Source organism: Myxocyprinus asiaticus, chromosome 2, assembly GCF_019703515.2.
Source record: "Myxocyprinus asiaticus isolate MX2 ecotype Aquarium Trade chromosome 2, UBuf_Myxa_2, whole genome shotgun sequence".
Lineage (NCBI taxonomy): Eukaryota > Metazoa > Chordata > Actinopteri > Cypriniformes > Catostomidae > Myxocyprinus > Myxocyprinus asiaticus.
This window is the reverse complement of record NC_059345.1, coordinates 43,011,590-43,032,793: the sequence shown is the minus strand read 5'-3', so window position 1 is coordinate 43,032,793 and position 21,204 is coordinate 43,011,590. Positions and strand designations below refer to the sequence as shown.

Sequence of the window (21,204 nt, the reverse complement as noted above, 5' to 3'; positions counted from 1 at the left end):
TTACAAAAACTACTGGAATAGCCAAACCTGTTAATTAGAAGGGGGTGTCAACTTTTAACTGACATTAGCCGCCATTTCACTGTCTCTGACATTCGCATACAACGGTTGTATTTCTCCATCTAGTGCCAGTTTGTTAGCAATGGATTTTATTTGTGGTAAAGGAAGAAGCTAGCAAAGGTTTGCTACCAAACCTCAGAATTACATTACTGTGTGTGATTTTGTTGAGCAGACAGATGAAATTAATGAAATTCATGATTAATATTCACTCAGTATATGTTATGATTATCATTATTTATTATTAATACTGTATTTGTAGTTTGTAATATGATAACAACTGTAATTCAGCAAATAGGTAGTAGAAATTTATAGATTTGATTAGGGCTGTGTCTATAGAATCAGATATCAGTATATCGCAATACATTTTCTCATGATGTTTTATCGATACTTGAGATCCAAGTATCCATATTTATATTAAACTGTTTGTGTATTCATATAATGTAAACACACAACATAGTTGGCACACTGTTACTTCCAAATCAATTTAATGAGCTCACCAAGAGACAAAAACGTGATGTTTTGAGCTACATGCGCTTCATCAGACATCAATATATAACTGAAATATACCCAAATGAATTGGAATTGAAATTGGAATGGATTCGTAATCAAATCAAATTATGATATTGTGATGTATCGCAATATATTGAATCATGACGTGTATTGCAATACATATCATATCGTGAGGTGTCAGGCGATACCCAGCCCTAGATGAGATGTTTCTACAGCTTGACTGGAGTCCACCTGTGGTAAATTCAGTTGATTGGACATGATTTGGAAAGGCACACACCTGTCTATATAAGGTCCCACAGTTAACAGTGCATGTCAGAGCACAAACCAAGCCATGAAGTCCAAGAAATTGTCTGTTGACCTCAGAGACAGGATTGTATCAAGGCACAGATCTGGGGAAGGGTACAGAAAAATTTCTGCAGCATTGAAGGTCCCAATGAGCACAGTGGCCTCCATCATCCGTAAATGGAAGAAGTTTGGAACCACCAGGACTCTTCCTAGAGCTGGCCGCCCGGCCAAACTGAGCGATCGGGGGAGAAGGGCCTTAGTCAGGGAGGTGACCAAGAACCCGATGGTCACTCTGACAGAGCTCCAGCATTTCTCTGTGGAGAGAGGAGAACCTTCCAGAAGAACAACCATCTCTGCAGCACTCCACCAATCATACCTGTATGGTAGTGTGGCCAGACGGAAGCCACTCCTCAGTAAACGGCACATGACAGCCCGCCTGGAGGACTCTCAGACCATGAGAAACAAAATTCTCTGGTCTGATGAAACAAAGATTGAACTCTTTGGCCTGAATGGCAAGCGTCATGTCTGGAGGAAACCAGGCACCGCTCATCACCTGGCCAATACCATCCCTACAGTGAAGCATGGTGGTGGCAGCATCATGCTGTGGGGATGTTTTTCAGCAGCAGGAACTGGGAGACTAGTCAGGATCGAGGGAAAGATGAATGCAGGAATGTACAGAGACATCCTTGATGAAAACCTGCTCCAGAGCACTCTGGACTTCAGACTGGGGTGAAGGTTCATCTTCCAATAGGACAACGACCCTAAGCACACAGCCAAGATAACAAAGGAGTGGCTACGGGACAACTCTGTGAATGTCCTTGAGTGGCCAGACTTGAACCCGATTGAACATCTCTGGAGAGATCTGAAAATGGCTGTGAACCGACGCTCCCCATGCAACCTGATAGAGCTTGAGAGGTCCTGCAAAGAAGAATGGGAGAAACTGCCCAAAAATAGGTGTGCCAAGCTTGTAGCATCATACTCAAAAAGACTTGAGGCTGTAATTGGTGCCAAAGGTGCTTCAACAAAGTATTGAGCAAAGGCTGTGAATACTTATGAACATGTGTTTTTTTTTGTTGTTTTTTTTTTTATAAATTTGCAAAGATTTCAAACAAATGTCTTTCACATTGTCATTATGGGGTATTGTTTGTAGAATTGAGGAAAATAATTAATTTAATCCATTTTGGAATAAGGCTGTAACATAAAATGTGGAAAAAGTGAAGCGCTGTGAATACTTTCCGGATGCACTGTACATTTATAATGTCCAATATACAGCAATAGCAGGCATTTACAATAAAGTTTAAGACAAAATCCATTGATATTTCTCACTTGGCGCTCATAATTTTGCATGAATACATCACATCACATAAAATATTTCAAATCCAATGAGAAAATTCCACATCCACAGATGGTCAGAACTCCACACAGCCCCCGTTTAACTCACCATTGGTAATGATTAATTTTTGGTCTTTTGTTTGTCAGATACAGTGAAAAGGCTGATATAGTCCTTTGCAGGGATCAATAAGAGATACATCAGCCCCCCTTGAAATATCGCTAAATAATATAGACCTTATGTGGTGTTTGTCTTTATTTTCTTTTAGTTAGGATCAGTAGAGAGTGTTGTTGTGACTCGTAAATGAATGTGGAGAGAGAAGAGCATGCTGTTTTCCTTTTCTCGACTCCACAGCATGTCTTAGGGAGGTGTGTGTTGCCCCTAACAACAAAGCTTCTCAATCCAATTCTTAACCCCATATACTGAAACACAAAGAGCTTGCTTCAGTGATTTCGCCAAGATGAAACAGTATCATTTTTGGCAGTTCACAGTAATCTCAAGTGAAACCTCTTTGAATTTGTTTTTCTGCTGTTGTCAGATCCGTGATGGGAGGAGAGTGATGGAATGCTTGAAGAAGGCTCTGAAGATTGCCAACCAGTGCATGGACCCATCCTTGCAAGTTCAACTCTTCATTGAGATCCTCAACAGATACGTCTGCTTCTATGAGCGAGAGAATGATGCGGTATGACCCGAGATGATCTTTTACCCCTCATTCTCCTTCACTCTATTCACCTCTTATTGCTTGCTGTTCTTTAACCTGTGTTCTTTGCTCTGCCACTCCTCTGATCTCTCTTCTCATCTCTCACTCATTCGCACTCTCAGTTCCACAGTTTTGTCTGGCATAGGCAGGACTAGATTATACCTAAATCACACACATCGGGAAGGAAGCATTTGTATCAGTGTTCAATTTGGGGGAGATTGAGTCAGGACTTGCTTGAGCACATCAGGGGCACAGGGTACATTTGTGTGCTTCCAGGCTGAGAAGAATCACAAGCCCACACGCACACAGATAAACCCAAGGTGTGCCTATCTGTCATTTTACTCTCATTACAGAGGTCGCTCTTGTCATTTGAGGTGTATCCAAGGACAAGGACCTCTACGTGTGGAAATAAATGGGACAAAACAAAAACAAATTCTTGCACTGCATTTACATAATTTCCATCCATGTGTGATCTGTCATTATCGTACCATTATAAATAGGGTATTATTTAGTAAATGGTGTCTTTTTTCCAATCATCTTTCTTAATTGCTTTCTGTCTCTCTGGTCCTATTTACACCTGATTAAAAGATCCGTCTCAAGCATCCTGATGCATCCCGGACAGCAGCGAAAAACCGTGTACTCAATTGTCAATAAACCACTGCGATAAAACATGAGTTATGTGCTTGCTTTAAAAATGCATACATACACATGCACTGTGATTGAATACAATGCTCAACCTGCTGTCAATTTTTTTTAAATAGAACATTTTGATGCAACGGGAGGAGATCTAAATGGTTATGTGCAGCAGCTGTAATTGTAATTGCAATTATTTTTACATATAATTGTGCAACCATGCTTAACGGAACTTCTTCAGTAGTAGCTTCCACACGTACAGCCTTTCCCAAAAAACTGATAGCATTTTTCCATTCAGAGTTCATGTGTGAACAGGACCCATTGGGAAATACCGGTAAATCAGCTCTGGCAATTTCCTGGAATAAGAAGTTATATCCTTACCGAAAGATGTTCCGTTTTGATGCTATGTTTACTTTAAACAAAGCTTTGAGATTAGCGGTTTGAGAATGTACGAGATCAGAAGTCTGCTTTGGGCCAGTTCCTATGGAGATGATGCAGTTACTCCATGCCATTTAATGCCAGTGTCTAGGGCAGTGGTTCTTAAATGGTGTGCAGCGGCACACTGGTGTACCGTGGCAGGTGGGCTGGTGTGCCATGGAATTTGCAGAGCTCAAGCATTTGCGAGTAAAAATTAGTGTGTGCGAATTTGGACAATTATTTGGCTGCACCGGTGCGAGTGACAGCTGATCTTACACCCAAAGTTATGAACTTATTGCAACATACAATCAGAAGAAAAACTCCTTGATGCATCTTGCATCCAAGTACTTTTAAAAGAGGCATGTTGTTTAGTTTTGCATTCAAAGCTCCGTTTCCTCAGTCTCACACGGCTTCGAGCGCTCTCCTCTTCCCTCTTTCTCTCTTTCATGTGCACGCATAGACCGAAAGATAGTGAAGATATACCATGTGAAGATGGTTTAAGCGGAGATTCTTGCTTGTAGGCCTGTCTGTCAAAACGACGGACATCATTTTGAATAATTAATTATTGATGGATGACCTCACGCTCAAACGCAAGTTTCTGAGAAAAATAGCGAGTCAAATAAAAATGCGTGTCAGTAAATACCAGTAAACAGCATGTCAGCATCCTCATCTAACTCAACGTGATAAGCAAAATCTCAAACATAAAAAATAACCATGAAATGTCACTCTAACAATAAGAGCCTCTTTGCACAACTGCGAGAGGGTGACAACGCACCGAACTTACAGTATTCTGCTTCTAACGGAGGTGCGCATTGCAACATTATAACCACGCACTGCCAGACTGCAAAAACCTATTAAAGCTGCATATCCTGTTGAAATGTTCATACTTTATAATGAGACTACCAAACAGCTGCATGGCATCACGCTTATGCAAATTCCAGGTCAATGCACATTCCAAAAAATAAACATTGTTTTATAATCATCACATTAGTTTTATCCGTCTTTATTCTTTTGCATTTTTTTTCCTAAATAAAAATGTTTGCGTAGAGCCCTGATTTGTCCTTAGAACCTAAATAACCTTTTTCAAATATTTCATGAAATTTGTGAAGTAAATTTTTTTCACTGATATAATTTACCATGGTTTCAAATCCATTTTTCACCCAATTTGGAATGCCCAATTCCCAGTGCGCTTTTAAGTCCTCGTGGTCGCGTAGTGATTCGCCTCAATCTGGGTGGCGGAGGATGAATCCCAGTTGCCTTCGCGTCTGAGACCATCAACCCGCGCATCATATCACGTGACTTGTTGAGCGCGTTGCCACGGAGACATAGCGCGTGTGGAGGCTTCACGCCATCCACCGCGGCAACCACTCTCAACTCACCACACGCCCCACCGAGAACGAACCACATTATAGCGACCACGAGGAGATTACCCCATGTGACTCTACCCTCCCTAGCAACCGGGCCAATTTGGTTGATTAGGAGACCTGGCTGGAGTCACTCAGCACGCACTGGGATTCGAACTAGCGAACTCCAGGAGTGGTAGCCAGCTACCCAGGCCCCATTTAAAATTTTTGATTTGTGTTTCAGAGGCAGCATAAGGTTTAATACTGTTTATTTCACATTTATGAGGATGTACGCATCATTGTATTTTGAGGAAAAAAATGGTGTGCCTTGGAAATTTAATATTAACAAAGATGTGCCTTGGTACAAAAACATTTGAGAACCACTGGTCTAGGAGGTCAAAAAATGTTGTCAAATGGGAAAGATATTGCAACTAAAGTGAGTGGATGAAGACATTTTTGAGCAGTTTTCAGGAACAGTAAGTGATTCCATTACTTGTGATAAAATTACTTGCATCCTTTGGGAATGAGATATACACAGGACCAAAATCCAGATGATTAGCTAAAAAGTTTAAAGGTTATTTCTGGCAAATTACATCACAGAGTTTATTAGCTTTTTGGTGCTCATGTGTGAATGGTAGCAAAATGGATAAATGACGGAAAGTACGAATAGCATGTGAATCTGAATTGCATGTGTGAATAGCAGTTGTACATTTACCAGAAAAGCCCATTTTACGGCAATTTAACGGGTTTAATGTGTGAAAGTGGCTTGTGTGTCTGATATAAACATGCAGTGACCCAGATCATGTGAATCAGTTAAAGGAATATTCCAGGTTTAATAGTTAATCTCAGTCGACAGCACAAAAAATGTCTGGGTTACAGTGAGGCACTTACAATGGAAATGAATGGGGCCAATCTGTAAACATTAAAACACTCAGGGGCAGATTCACTAAGAATAAATTGCGCCAGCTAAAAGCGCTGTTTTTTTATCATGTGCTAACTGCACTCGATTCACTAAAGGAATTATGCAGATCAGGCAACGACGCAAACGCGCCCACAAAATCGCTGCTGAATGCAATTTGCACATGCAATTCTGATCTTGTGGTCCGATTCTGAGCGCAATATAGCCGAGGATGCCGCAGACCACCGTATCTGACCCACCCTGCTGGGACTGAATAGCATCACTTTGATCCAGACACTTGGATCATCTCTTAAACATGCAGAACGTGCGCTTGATGACACCGCGCATCTGAATATATGCCAGATTATAACGCTCTTCAACATCATTTGAGTATTTGATTAATTACTTCTGAAGTGATCAGATGAAAATGTTCACAAACATCTCTTTTAACTAAAATTAATTTTACCGCGTACTTTCATTTGGCTGTAATAGCACGATGTAAATTGCGCAGGGCAAATTGAGAGTTTTGTGAATGAAGCACAATCTTTAATGAGCCTAATTTACATAGAAAGGAGGCGTGTTTGCAAGGTTAAGGAATGACAATGACTTCATTTAAATATTGAAGACGCAGTGCAATTTCAGCGCTGATTGAACCCACTAAACGTGATTTGCGGGTGGTTAATGAATACGACGCAGGTATTTGCGCTGAAATACCACGCGCAAAAGTGGCGCAACTGTTAAGTGAATCTGCACCTCACTGTTTCAGAAGTAAACCCACAAGACCTGTGTTAACATGGTTTTAATATGATAAAATTGCTTACTAACCTTTTCTGTGTAAAGTTATAGCCAATTTTACAACTTCGTTGCCATTACAATATAATGCTCAAATAATACATGAGTTTTAACAGAAGAATTAATATGTGATTTTATAAAATTATAAGCTTCACGTTTCTGCCTTTTAAACCCTCCAATTTTAGACCCCATTCACTTCCATTGTAAGTGCCTCATTGTAATCCAGATTTTTGCTTTTTTTTTCTTAAAGAAGGGACGAGACAAATGCTGTCAATTTAGCTTTACTTGTATTGAATCCGGAATATTCCTTTAATACAGGTACGCTACTAAATTAACTGAGAATTATGCTTGAAATGTCACGTTTGTGCTTGGATTAGAATTCAAGTGTAATTGGAAGAAACACTGATTTTGTTTTCTTTTTGTTTTCACTTTATCATAATGTAGGAACACACTCACGTAGTGAAATCAGAGACCCTCCCTTGAAAATCTTAACACAAATCACAGGAGACACATTTTACTACCTGATATAAATGGCAATTTGTCTCGCCTCTTAATACGAATCGTAATACCATGTGTAAACGGGGCCTCTGGAAGTCATTGAAAGCCAGTATCTGACAACTTGTTAATATCTGTGTTTGTTTTTTAGGTGACGGTTCAAGTCCTGAATCAGCTGATCCAGAAAATCCGTGAGGATCTCCCAAACCTGGAGGCCAGCGAGGAGACGGAGCAGATTAACAAACACTTCCACAATACACTGGAGCACCTGCGCCTGCAGAGAGAGTCACCTGAGTCTGAGGGACCTGCCTATGAGGGACTGGTGCTGTAGGAGCCTCACGTCTACATTTATATTTGTGTACACACATATAGAGAGAGATATGTATATGCCCACATGTGCGCACCAGGGTATTCCAGCCAGGGGACAAATAAAGCCAAACCCACCCATTCCTCTTACTGCTCATACTTTCTCTTGATTTCTTCCTCTGCCTGTCTGTCTTCTCTCTGATCTTGTGAGGCGTTTCCATGTAAATTATCTAGAGAACAGTGTATGCATTGCACTTACTTTGCGCTTTCTTCAGATTATCATTCCCTTTCATGCCATACTCTACAGAAATGAGTGAAAATAATAAAGAATTAAAAAAATAAGTTTTAGTGTTTCTTCACAACTTCCCTGCCTCGCAGGCCAAACAGGAGAAAAAGGCAGAGCTTAATTGAGCCATGCATTGTAACGGTCTTTGTTTGGAGGACCTATGATTAAGTCTACTTTTTCAGCATTAATATTTTAAATGCCATGCTGAGTTAAGAGACATTTGTGTAACTAATGAATACTCTCATTTCTCACTTCTCTCTCTATTTGTTTTAAACATGCCATCTTTTACTCTATGGCAGACACTTTGGTGGAGTGGGATGGTGTGTTAACTAATACATGGAATGGGTGAACGTGTGAATAGACTCTGTTAATGAATGAGTAGCTGTGGGTGTGAATCTAAATGTCAGAAGCCTTGTTATTTGAACCACCTCTTGCATCTTGTATTTTTATTATTATTATTATTATTATTATTTTGATCCTCCCCCTCCCTTCATATATTGTATGTATAATCTAATTGTAAATCAGTTAAAACAAAATATCATTGATTTCATGACATTTGCACAAATAAAATATGGTATTAACCCCATGTCTGCAGAATCGTTATTATTAAATATTAATGTATTAACTATACATTTTGCACTGAATACGGTCTGTTATTATAGACTTTTTGGTATATAGTGGTATTTCTTATTAACACAAGCCGTGTTTATAATATTTGATACATGATTTTCTAAAGCCTTTACCTCAACATGATGAAAACATGAAAATCCTGTTGTATGCAATGTACTAGATGTCTACTGCCTCCTGGTAAAAGTTTCTGTGCTCTTCTGAAAGCAGAAGACCTTGTAATATCATTTCCAAAATGGCCATCTCCGTACTGTGATGCGCATTCTTTTTGCTGTGAAATCTCTGTTGATTTTGAAGTAACAATAACATTTATATTCTTACTGATATTTCAAAATGAGTATTTGCGCTTGGTTAAACAGGCTTTTGAGGTATATACAGGTGCATCTCAATAAATTAGAATGTCGTGGAAAAGTTCATTTATTTCAGTAATTCAACTCAAATTGTGAAACTCGTGTATTAAATAAATTCAATGCACACAGACTGAAGTAGTTTAAGTCTTTGGTTCTTTTAATTGTGATGATTTTGGCTCACATTTAACAAAAACCCACCAATTCACTATCTCAACAAATTAGAATATGGTAACATGCCAATCAGCTAATCAACTCAAAACACTTGCAAAGGTTTCCTGAGCCTTCAAAATGGTCTCTCAGTTTGGTTCACTAGGCTATACAATCATGGGGAAGACTGCTGATCTGACAGATGTCCAGAAGACAATCATTGACACCCTTCACAAGGAGGGTAAGCCACAAACATTCATTGCCAAAGAAGCTGGCTGTTCACAGAGTGCTGTATCCAAGCATGTTAACAGAAAGTTGAGTGGAAGGAAAAAGTGTGGAAGAAAAAGGTGCACAACCAACCGAGAGAACCGCAGCCTTATGAGGATTGTCAAGCAAAATCGATTCAAGAATTTGGGTGAACTTCACAAGGAATGGACTGAGGCTGGGGTCAAGGCATCAAGAGCCACCACACACAGACATGTCAAGAATTTGGCTACAGTTGTCGTATTCCTCTTGTTAAGTCACTCTTGAACCACAGACAACGTCAGAGGCGTCTTACCTGGGCTAAGGAGAAGAAGAACTGGACTGTTGCCCAGTGGTCCAAAGTCCTCTTTTCAGATGAGAGCAAGTTTTGTATTTCATTTGGAAACCAAGGTCCTAGAATCTGGAGGAAGGGTGGAGAAGCTCATAGCCCAAGTTGCTTGAAGTCCAGTGTTAAGTTTCCACAGTCTGTGATGATTTGTGGTGCAATGTCATCTGCTGGTGTTGGTCCATTGTGTTTTTTGAAAACCAAAGTCAATACACCCGTTTACCAAGAAATTTTGGAGCACTTCATGCTTCCTTCTGCTGACCAGCTTTTTAAAGATGCTGATTTCATTTTCCAGCAGGATTTGGCACCTGCCCACACTGCCAAAAGCACCAAAAGTTGGTTAAATGACCATGGTGTTGGTGTGCTTGACTGGCCAGCAAACTCACCAGACCTGAACCCCATAGAGGATCTATGGGGTATTGTCAAGAGGAAAATGAGAAACAAGAGACCAAAAAATGCAGATGAGCTGAAGGCCACTGTCAAAGAAACCTGGGCTTCCATACCACCTCAGCAGTGCCACAAACTGATCAGCTCCATGCCACGCCGAATTGAGGCAGTAATTAAAGCAAAAGGAGCCCCTACCAAGTATTGAGTACATATACAGTAAATGAACATACTTTCCAGAAGGCCAACAATTCACTAAAAATGTTTTTTTTATTGGTCTTATGATGTATTCTAATTTGTTGAGATAGTGAATTGGTGGGTTTTTGTTAAATGTGAGCCAAAATCATCACAATTAAAAGAACCAAAGACTTAAACTACTTCAGTCTGTGTGCATTGAATTTATTTAATACACGAGTTTCACAATTTGAGTTGAATTACTGAAATAAATGAACTTTTCCATGACATTCTAATTTATTGAGATGCACCTGTATCTCAATCATTCCATTCATGCCTATTACAATTAAAAACACAGAGCTTTAAAAATACTTACATATACTGTATTTTTTATTAGATATATTTAAAGTGGGAACTGATATTTATATGTATTTATATGTATACTGTATGTTGCCTAACCTGATCTGTCATTATAAAGATCTTATTGTTTTACATTTTTCTATTATGTCATCTACCTATAACCTCCTGAGACCCAGCAAAATAAAATAGAAAAACTGGTTTGGCAATTTCACTTTTTTTAAAGGTCAAAATAGTGTTTGGTGCAAAAAAGCATATGATAATTTTTGTATACTTTAATTTTTGATTGGATGTGCTGAATTGTAATGTCATACATTTCTACATATTTCTATAGACCAAGTAGAGGAAGTTGTCATGGCAAAACATTTGATGTCTTTGAAAAGCTCTTAACATACCCCAAGATTTATGACTGTGGTATACAGTACATGTATGGGCTAAGAAACACTTAAATAACAAATGTTCAATATAAAATGAATTGCTGTCTCAGAAGGATAATATCTTTTAAAGCATGTTTCAAAAATCCCATATTCAAAAAACATTTTTTTTTTTTTTACATTTATTTACTTTGTCTACAGATTCAAAAAACATCTCCATTTAAAAATATTTGTATTTTCTGACTATTATTTCATATGTCATGCTTAATAGGCTTAAGAGTGTGTCCATTTGGTTTCCTGACTCATTTTTATTTGTCTTTTCATTTCAACAGAGACACTCACTGCATTGAAGGTCTTATTAGAGTTCATTTGCTATAGGATCTGAAATAACCTAGTATAAATTGGTGTAATTTAAGCAATGAGTCATGTTTCTCCATATTTAGTCTTTTCGCCAGTTGCTAGGAGAACTACAGCCTTCTACTGCAAAGTTGTACATCTGATATTTAGAATCAATATACAATTACAACGATCAGTGTGGTCTATGTTCATCATAGAGCGTTCTTATTGCAGACGTATGAAAAGGTATAACAATCCATAATGTATCACCAATAAAGTTTATTTTCACATCATCTGAATTAAAAAATAAATTACCAAGGCAAATATGGCAATGTGTCTAAAGACACTTATAGGTATTTGTACATAATACATGAAACATCAATAACAGTACTAGTGGCTTGCACAAAATCTAATGTAAAAGAAATATATCTATGCCATTGCTTCATACAAAAATGTGAGACTCTGAATAAGTACATATAAAGCACAGTCTAAACAATGTAAGCAAAGCAAAAGATTCTGTGCTACTTTTAAATACTGCTAAGTTTAAATGTTTACAGAGTTCCCGTACAAGCACATTATAAAAGACTAGCCCCATTTGAAATTCTTTTAATACGTTTTTTGTTAAGAAGTCTAGTACTTCTGGTCCATGTTCTGAGGTTGTATTTTTGTCTTGGTTGGACACAGTAGTTTGCTGAAGGCTCTTTTAAAGCTGCTGTGACACAGAGGATACAAGACTGGATTGATAGATGAATTTATCCACAGCAGCCAAAACGAGATCTCATAAAGGTAGTGCTGGACACACTGACCATGACATGCTGCCCGAATGATCATCAATAGGGTGTAGGGTGCCCAACAAAGCCCAAATACACAAACTATCACAGCTAGAGACTTTGCAACTTTTTTATCTCTAGATAGGCGAAAGCGGCTGGCCAGACTGGCAACCATATCTGGACGGTGTCTATGTGATCCGGACGAGTGATCCACGTAATGAAACTGCGCCTCGGTAGATGTCAGGAGCCTGTCTCCAACCTGCAGAGGAGGCAGGTCTGCAATTGTGCTGTCTCTTCGTTTTGTCTGTCTGCCATTGCCAAACTCGGTGGCGGACACCTTTGCTGTCGAAGCTAACCGGCAACACCGAGACCTGGAGGGTAACTCTCCAACCCCACTTTCCTCGACAGGCCTTACAAAAAACACACGCTGCACATCACCAGCACCAAGCGGCCTCATCTTAAAACTCCTGAGTCGAATATAAGACGGCTGTTCTTCCCTCACAGCACATCTGTTGCGTATGTTTATGTAAATGCTGAGATTGAAATATGTGACACTTATAAAAGGTGTGAAGAACTCTACAGCAGAGGCAGTCATAAGAAAATACCAGTTGAAGTAGAACTCGGCATAGCACTCTCCATCTGGCACTATGCTTCCTCCAGCGATGTGTTCCCAACTGATAATAGCTGGACCATAAAGAAGAAAAGCTGCCAGCCACACGTAAAGCATCTTCAAAACAGCCTCCCTATTGATCCCTTTTTGGCAATGGTAACTCACCTGAAACATAGATTTCTAATTGAATTAATATGCATTATATATCGGATTTAAATAGAAGCAATACAAATTTAATTTACACAAATTGACATAAAATTCCAAAGTCATATACTCTTTTCCCTGCCAACTGAAATTATAAAATATTATTATAATAGAACATCACAGTGCACTCATTTCAGAGGCAGAAGAAATGGTTTCTTTGTTCATCACTATACTGGGATGTAAATAAATGTTGACACATGATAGTTAAATATGAAACTGAACATGACATTTGCCCAAACAATTATTTCTGCACCCGCTGTGTCTGTCTAAATAATTATGTCTGTATATGTAATGGTATATAATAACATATCTAAGTTGTAATTATTCACCTTTATGTGACCAGTTGAGGAAAAATGTAAGCACTGCATAGGTTAACAAACAGAATTGGGATTATTGTAATAACTGTACTGTGCTAATATCTGTGTTATTGTAATAACTGTACAGTGATAATCTCTGTGTTATTGTAATAATTGTACAGTGATAATCTCTGTTATTGCAATAACTGTACAGTGCTAATCTCTGTGTTATTGTAATAACTGTACAGTGCTAATCTCTGTTATTGCAATAACTGTACAGTGCTAATCTCTGTGTTATTGCAATAACTGTACTGTGCTAATCTATGTATTGTTGTAATAACTGTACTGTGCTATTCTCTGTTATTGTAATAACTGTACTGTGCTAATCTCTGTTATTGTAATAACTGTACAGTGCTAATCTCTGTTATTGTAATAACTGTACTGTGATAATCTCTGTGTTATTGCAATAACTGTACAGTGCTAATCTCTGTGTTATTGCAATAACTGTACTGTGCTAATCTATGTGTTGTAATAACTGTACTGTGCTAATCTCTGTTATTGTAATAACTTTACTGTGCTAATCTCTGTGTTATTGTAATAACTGTACAGTGCTAATCTATGTGTTGTAATAACTGTACTGTGCTAATCTGTGTTGTAATAACTGTACAGTGCTAATCTATGTGTTGTAATAACTGTACTGTGCTAATCTCTGTGTTATTGTAATAACTGTACAGTGCTAATCTATGTGTTGTAATAACTGTACTGTGCTAATCTATGTGTTGTAATAACTGTACTGTGCTATTCTCTGTTATTGTAATAACTGTACAGTGCTAATCTCTGTTATTGTAATAACTGTACTGTGCTAATCTCTGTGTTATTGTAATAACTGTACAGTGCTAATCTCTGTTATTGTAATAACTGTACTGTGCTAATCTCTGTTATTGCAATAACTGTACAGTGCTAATCTCTGTGTTATTGCAATAACTGTACTGTGCTAATCTATGTATTGTTGTAATAACTGTACTGTGCTATTCTCTGTTATTGTAATAACTGTACTGTGCTAATCTCTGTTATTGTAATAACTGTACAGTGCTAATCTCTGTTATTGTAATAACTGTACAGTGATAATCTCTGTGTTATTGCAATAACTGTACAGTGCTAATCTCTGTGTTATTGCAATAACTGTACTGTGCTAATCTATGTGTTGTAATAACTGTACTGTGCTAATCTCTGTTATTGTAATAACTTTACTGTGCTATTCTCTGTTATTATAATAACTGTGCAGTGCTAATCTCTGTGTTATTGTAATAACTGTACAGTGCTAATCTCTGTTATTGTAATAACTGTACTGTGCTAATCTCTGTTATTGCAATAACTGTACAGTGCTAATCTCTGTGTTATTGCAATAACTGTACTGTGCTAATCTATGTATTGTTGTAATAACTGTACTGTGCTAATCTCTGTTATTGTAATAACTGTACTGTGCTAATCTCTGTTATTGTAATAACTGTACAGTGCTAATCTCTGTGTTATTGCAATAACTGTACTGTGCTAATCTCTGTTATTGTAATAACTGTACTGTGCTAATGTTATTGTAATAACTGTACTGTGCTAATCTCTGTTATTGTAATAACTGTACTGTGCTAATCTCTGTGTTATTGTAATAACTGTACTGTGCTAATCTCTGTTATTGTAATAACTGTACTGTGCTAATCTCTGTTATTGTAATAACTGTACTGTGCTAATCTCTGTGTATTGTAATAACTGTACTGTGCTAATGTTATTGTATTAACTGTACTGTGCTAATCTCTGTTATTGTAATAACTGTACAGTGCTAATCTCTGTTATTGTAATAACTGTACTGTGCTAATATCTGTTATTGTAATAACTTTACTGTGCTAATCTCTGTTATTGTAATAACTGTACAGTGCTAATCTCTGTTATTGTAATAACTGTACAGTGCTAATCTCTGTGTTATTGCAATAACTGTACTGTGCTAATCTCTGTTATTGTAATAACTGTACTGTGCTAATCTCTGTTATTGTAATAACTGTACAGTGCTAATCTCTGTGTTACTGCAATAACTGTACTGTGCTAATCTCTGTGTTGTTATAATAACTGTACTGTGCTAATCTCTGTTATTGTAATAACTGTACAGTGCTAATCTCTGTTATTGTAATAACTGTACTGTGCTAATCTCTGTTATTGTAATAACTGTACTGTGCTAATCTCTGTTATTGTAATAACTGTACAGTGCTAATCTCTGTTATTGTAATAACTGTACAGTGCTAATCTCTGTTATTGTAATAACTGTACTGTGCTAATCTCTGTGTTATTGTAATAACTGTACTGTGCTAATCTCTGTTATTGTAATAACTGTACAGTGCTAATCTCTGTTATTGTAATAACTGTACTGTGCTAATCTCTGTTATTGTAATAACTGTACTGTGCTAATCTCTCTGTTATTGCAATATCTGTACTGTGCTAATCTCTGTTATTGTAATAACTGTACTGTGATAATCTCTGTGTTATTGCAATAACTGTACTGTGGTATTCTCTGTGTTGTTGTAAAAGCTGCACTGTACTAATCTCTTTTATTGCAATAACTATATTGTGCTTATATAAAAAACTGTTCCTGTGCCTGAGCACCAGAACCGTCAGGCACAGGAACAGTTTTTTCCCTCAGGCTATCCATCTCATGAACAGTTAAATTGCCCCATTGACCAACAACTATGTGCAATACACAGTTTAGTCTTTTTTATATTTATCCAACACATCCAACCTCTTCTGCCATTTAATTCCTCTGCAAATGTTTTTTTTTTCACTGTACATAACAGATTGTATTAGATTTGCACTACCCATGTGTATGTGTGTATGTATGTATGTGTGTGTCTGTACGTATGTGTATAATTAGTTTTATGTTTTTATTATTATCTATGTCTTGCTGCTGTTTTTGTATTGTTTTTGTATTGTTGTACACTGGAAGCTCCTGTCACCAAGACAAATTCCTTGTATGTGTAAGCATACTTGGCAATAAAGCCGATTCTAATTCTGATCTGTGTTATTGTAATAATTGTACTGTGTTCATATCTGTGGTATTGTAACTTTAGTTTACTGTGCTCATCTGTTGTTGCATACAAGTAATTATTGGGTAAAAAGGGGCATAACCAAACTCATATTTTTTATATAAGTGGTGGTTCAAACTCAGTTTAAATTCTGAATCTCCAAAACAGATTACGAGCTGTTTATTATTTAAAGGGGTTTTCACCAAAATCTTTTTTAAAGGAATATTCTGGGTTCAAAACAAATTAAGCTCAATAGACAGCATTTGTGGAATAATGTCGATGATCAAAAAATAACATTTCGACTTGTCCCTCTTCTAAAAAAAAAATAAAAAATCTGGGTTACTGTGAGACAATTACAATGGAAATGAATGGGGTCAACCCGTAAACATTAAAATACTCACTGTTTCAAAACAATATGTGTGTTAACATGATTTAAGTGTGCTCAAATTGCTCACTAATCTATTCTGTGTAAAGTTATATAAAATTTTTACAACTTCGTTGGCATGACGACATAACTCTATAAACCCTAAAATATTATTTAAACAATTTTATGTTATTTTAAGTATACTTCTCAGCAGCGCTGTAGCTTTTCCATTGCTAAACAAATGTTCAATACATGCATCAAATTCAAGGCTTTGACTCTGGCTTTCAGAACAGCCAATGGAACCACACCCTCTAACTTCAATTCACTTCTTCATGTCTATGCTCCAACTCGCTCTCTGCGGTCAATGAATGAGCGGCGCATGGGGCCTGGGTAGCTCAGCGAGTATTGACGCTGACTACCACCCCTTTAGTCTCGAGTTCGAATACAGTGTTTGCTGAGTGACTCCAGTCGGGTCTTCTGAGCAACCAAATTGGCCCGGTTGCTAGGGAGGGTAGAGTCACATGGGGTAACATCCTCGTGGTCGCGTTTAGTGGTTCTCGCTCTCAATGGGACATGTGATAAGTTGTGCATGGATCACGGAGAGTAGCATGAGCCTCCACATGCTGGAAGTCTCCACGGTGTCATGCACAACAAGCCACGTGATAAGATGCACGGATTGACTGTCTCAGAAGCGGAGGCAACTGACACTTGTCCTCCGCCGCCCGGATTGAGGTGAGTAAATGCACCACCACGAGGACCTACTAAGTAGTGGGAATTGGGCATTCCAAATTGGGGAGAAAAGGATTTTTTTTTTAAAATGATAAAAAAAAAAAAATGAATGAGTGGCGCATGGTGATCTCATCACAAAGAGGCTCAAAGTCTATGTCACAATCGTTCACTTTCTCTACTCCTCTGTGGTGGAATAAACTTCCAGCCTCCACACGATCTGCTGTTACCTTTTCAACATTCAAGAACCAGCTGAAAACACATCTGTTCCACTAGCACTTAACCAACCCACACTAATTGCACTTACGACTGCACTTAATGTACAGAAGTAAAAAAAATCCTGTCTCTTTGTCTCTCTTTCTTTTGTGCTAGCATCTTTACTAATCCATCCACTGTGAGAACTTGGCAGTCCTATACTGCAGATGTTGTTAAACTTTGTATGACAAATTGCTTGCTATGTGTCTCATTTTTAAGTCGCTTTGGATAAAAGCGTCTGCTAAATGACTAAATATAAAATGACTAAATGTTTTATTGATTTGCATGGGTCCGTTGGCATCAAGGCTTTGCCTCTTGCTTGTGAGTGTCTATGTGTGCTTATGTGTGTGCGCATGTAGCCTATGTGTGTGTGTCCGTGGGTGAGTGTGGGGAGCGCGGGGGTGCTTTCCACAGATATTAAAAATTATTCTGGATAATATAGAAACTGTTGTATTGATCAAGTCACGGGGATGCGTTCACATCAAGGCTCTGTGTGTTTCTCACGAGTCTCTATGTGTGAGCATTTGTATATGTGTGAGTTTGGGTGAGAACAAGAAAGAAAGGGAGCGTGAGCGTGCTTTCCACAGAAATTGAAATAAATGTAGGATATAATAGAAACTGATCATATCAACTCATTCATATCTGATGTACTTAACCAATTGTCTTTGCTGTGGTAGACTGTATGGCTCTATGAAATATCTTAAAACGTTACTGGAAAATAATTGCACACCTTAGAACGTCCGTCAACCACTCAGAATCAAGCATTCAACAGACCTGTGGTATAAAGCTAAAAAAAAAATAATAATAATAAATAAAGAGAGTTTTAACAGAAGAATTAATTTAAGTGCTTTTATAAAATTATAAGCTTCACAGTTCTGCATCAGAACCCTTCCAATGTAAGTGCCTCACTGTAACCTCGATATTTTTTTTTTTTAAGATGAGGGACAAGGCGAAATTACTTTTGTGGTAATAAACAGTATGCCATAAATGCCTTCGATTGAGCTTAATAAATGCTGTATTGAACCCGGAATACTCCTTTAAGTCTTAAAGAATGTATGAACAGTACAGTTGATGGTTTTGCGCTGCACTCACCGCTTTAGTGACCGATTGAAACCTGTCGAAACTGATGAGCACGATGTTGAACACTGAGGCGGTGCACAACATATAATCCACCACCAGCCACAGTTTACACAGACCTCTGCCCAGTCTCCACTCACCCGTCAGGACATATGGGATATACATGGGGATACATAACCCACCTGAAAACCCATTCAAAACACACAAACCATTAAACAACACTGCAGTTAATAATACTAACACTGAGATAAAAACCGTCATCATTCACTTACCGACAAGAAAGTCAGCTATGGCCAAATTTAAAAAGAAAAAGTTGCCTTGTGTGCGTAAACTTTTCTCAACCACAAAAGCTAAAATGACAAGCGCGTTCCCGAGAACCGTTGCGAACACCAGCAGCGTCATGAGCACAGTCAGGAATATAGAGGTGGACGGAGAAAACTGGCCATACTGTGCGCGCCGGTCCCCAAATGTGTCCAGGTCACCCACAGTCGTCTCATTTTCTCTCTCCGGCACGGTCCAGTTGGACGACTGCGGATTTCCTGATTTCCACATTAATGAAACGGCTGTAGGTATCCCTGGAGAGTGTGCGACGGAAAATAAAGAGGACTGCATGGTGTTGCTGCTGATCTCCTCCGTCAACAAACAATTATGCATGATAGTCGCTGCCGTGCCATTAGCGCGTGCTGTGATTGTGCCCCTCATTCACAGCTCAGCGAGCGGCGCGGTTGGTCACAGGTTTTTATAGCAACGGGGAACCGCGCGTTCATTGGCTGATTACACTATGTAACACATTTTTTTGTTCTTGGGTAGTGTTATTTCCTTATGCCTCAAAAGTATAGAAAATGGCTATACTTCCCCACAAATTTTGCTTATGTGACCAGGACAGTGATATTTCCAATGAGAAAATGGGCAAATGTGTGTCTTTTCGTTCACATAAATTCAGAAAAAAACAACATATGAATCCAAATTAACATGTATTTATATTGAAGTAATACAAAAATGACTACAACAGATTTAGAAGTGAGTAGTTTTTTCGAGATTTACGATTATACCGTAAATCACTTTCACGAATCAGCCCCCCAAATGTAGTCTCCCATCATGTTCTCGTTATACTGTCCTTGGTAGCGGTGTTCAAAGTCCAGTATATCCTGATGGAAGCGCTCGCCTTGCTCCTCTGAGTACGCTCCCATGTTCTCTTTTAATTTATCAAGATGAGCATCAAGGATATGGACTTTGAGGGACATCCTACAGCCCATTGTGCCGTAGTTCTTCACCAGAGTCTCAACCAGCTCCACATAGTTTTCGGCCTTGTGATTGCCCAGGAAGCCCTGAACCACTACGACAAAGCTGTTCCAAGCTGCTTTCTCCTTACTAGTGAGCTCTTTGGGGAATTCATTGCACTCCAGGATCTTCTTTATCTGTGGTCGGACGAAGACACCGGCTTTGACCTTTGCCTCAGACAGCTTAGGGAAGAAGTTTTGAAGGTACTTGAAGGCTGCCGACTCCTTATCTAGAGCTCTGACAAATTGTTTCATAAGGCCCAATTTGATGTGCAGTGGTGGCATCAGCACAGGTTCACCAGTGGCTCCTACTTGATGTTGTTCCTCCCCACAGAGAACTCGGTCCACTGTGGCCGCTGTGGTAGTGCGCCTTGGTGTCCCTGCTGTCCCAAAGGCAAAGATAGCAGGGAAACTTAGTAAAACCGCCTTGGAGACCCATCAGAAATGCCACCACCTCCCAGCCATACTCATCATATTTCAGGGCTCCAAGCAAGGTCTTGATGCTGTTGTAATCCTCTCTGAGGTGCACTGAGCCAGGGGAAGAGACGGGTACTTGTTACCATTATGGAGCAGCACGGCTTTGAGGCTCCTGGATGAACTGTCAATGAAGAGGCGCCACTCATTGTGGTTACAGGCGATTCTGATTGCCTTGAACAGACTGGTCACACTGTGGCAGAAGCAGAGCCCATCTTGATGGATGAAGAAGCTGGAAAAAGGTTGGTGATGCTTCCTCTGATCTGCGACTTGCACACTTTCATCCAACAAGTTCCACTGCTTGAGCCTAGACGTCAAAAGCTCGGCATTGGACTTGACCAAGACCAAGATCTCTAATCAAGTCGTTGAGGTCTTTTTGGTTGGGGTAGTATGGATTTCTCTCAGCTCCACCTCTGAAATCCCTCAAAGTCCATATCCTTGATGCTCATCTTGATAAATTAAAAGAGAACATGGGAGCGTACTCAGAGGAGCAAGGCGAGCGCTTCCATCAGGATATACTGGACTTTGAACGCCGCTACCAAGGACAGTATAACGAGAACATGATGGGAGACTACATTTGGGGGCTGATTCGTGAAAGTGATTTACAGTATAATCGTAAATCTCGAAAAACTACTCACTTCTAAATCTTTTGTAGTCATTTTTGTATTACTTTAGTATAAATACATGTTAATT

At 38.7% G+C, this 21,204-nt stretch overlaps 2 protein-coding genes across 2 annotated transcripts in view; one reads left to right on the top strand and one right to left on the bottom strand.

Annotated features, from left to right (window-relative positions):
* LOC127451665 (vacuolar protein sorting-associated protein 35-like) overlaps positions 1–8,638 on the top strand; it is a 63,421-nt gene extending 54,783 nt beyond the window's left edge. The window contains 2 exon segments of the mRNA XM_051716519.1: positions 2,721–2,864; positions 7,612–8,638. Coding sequence (XP_051572479.1) covers positions 2,721–2,864; positions 7,612–7,791 — 324 coding nt within the window. The 3' untranslated portion in view covers positions 7,792–8,638.
* Positions 8,639–11,714: 3,076 nt separating this feature from the next.
* LOC127451827 (histamine H3 receptor-like) lies at positions 11,715–19,453 on the bottom strand. The gene is made up of 3 exons (XM_051716793.1): positions 19,030–19,453; positions 18,773–18,939; positions 11,715–12,935 (listed from the first exon to the last, which is right to left on the bottom strand). The coding sequence occupies exons 1-3, from the start codon at positions 19,409–19,411 to the stop codon at positions 12,021–12,023; spliced, it is 1,464 nt and encodes a 487-aa protein (XP_051572753.1). The 5' UTR covers positions 19,412–19,453; the 3' UTR covers positions 11,715–12,020.
* Positions 19,454–21,204: the final 1,751 nt, after the last annotated feature.

Coding starts and splice junctions, on each gene's coding strand:
- LOC127451827 (XM_051716793.1), bottom strand. CDS start 19,411: ATGCATAATTGTTTGTTGACGGAGGAGATCAGCAGCAACACCATGCAG. Junction 18,940..19,029: donor CATAGCTGACTTTCTTGTCG/GTAAGTGAATGA, acceptor ATGGGTTTTCAG/GTGGGTTATGTATCCCCATG. Junction 12,936..18,772: donor TTCAATCGGTCACTAAAGCG/GTGAGTGCAGCG, acceptor TCTATGTTTCAG/GTGAGTTACCATTGCCAAAA.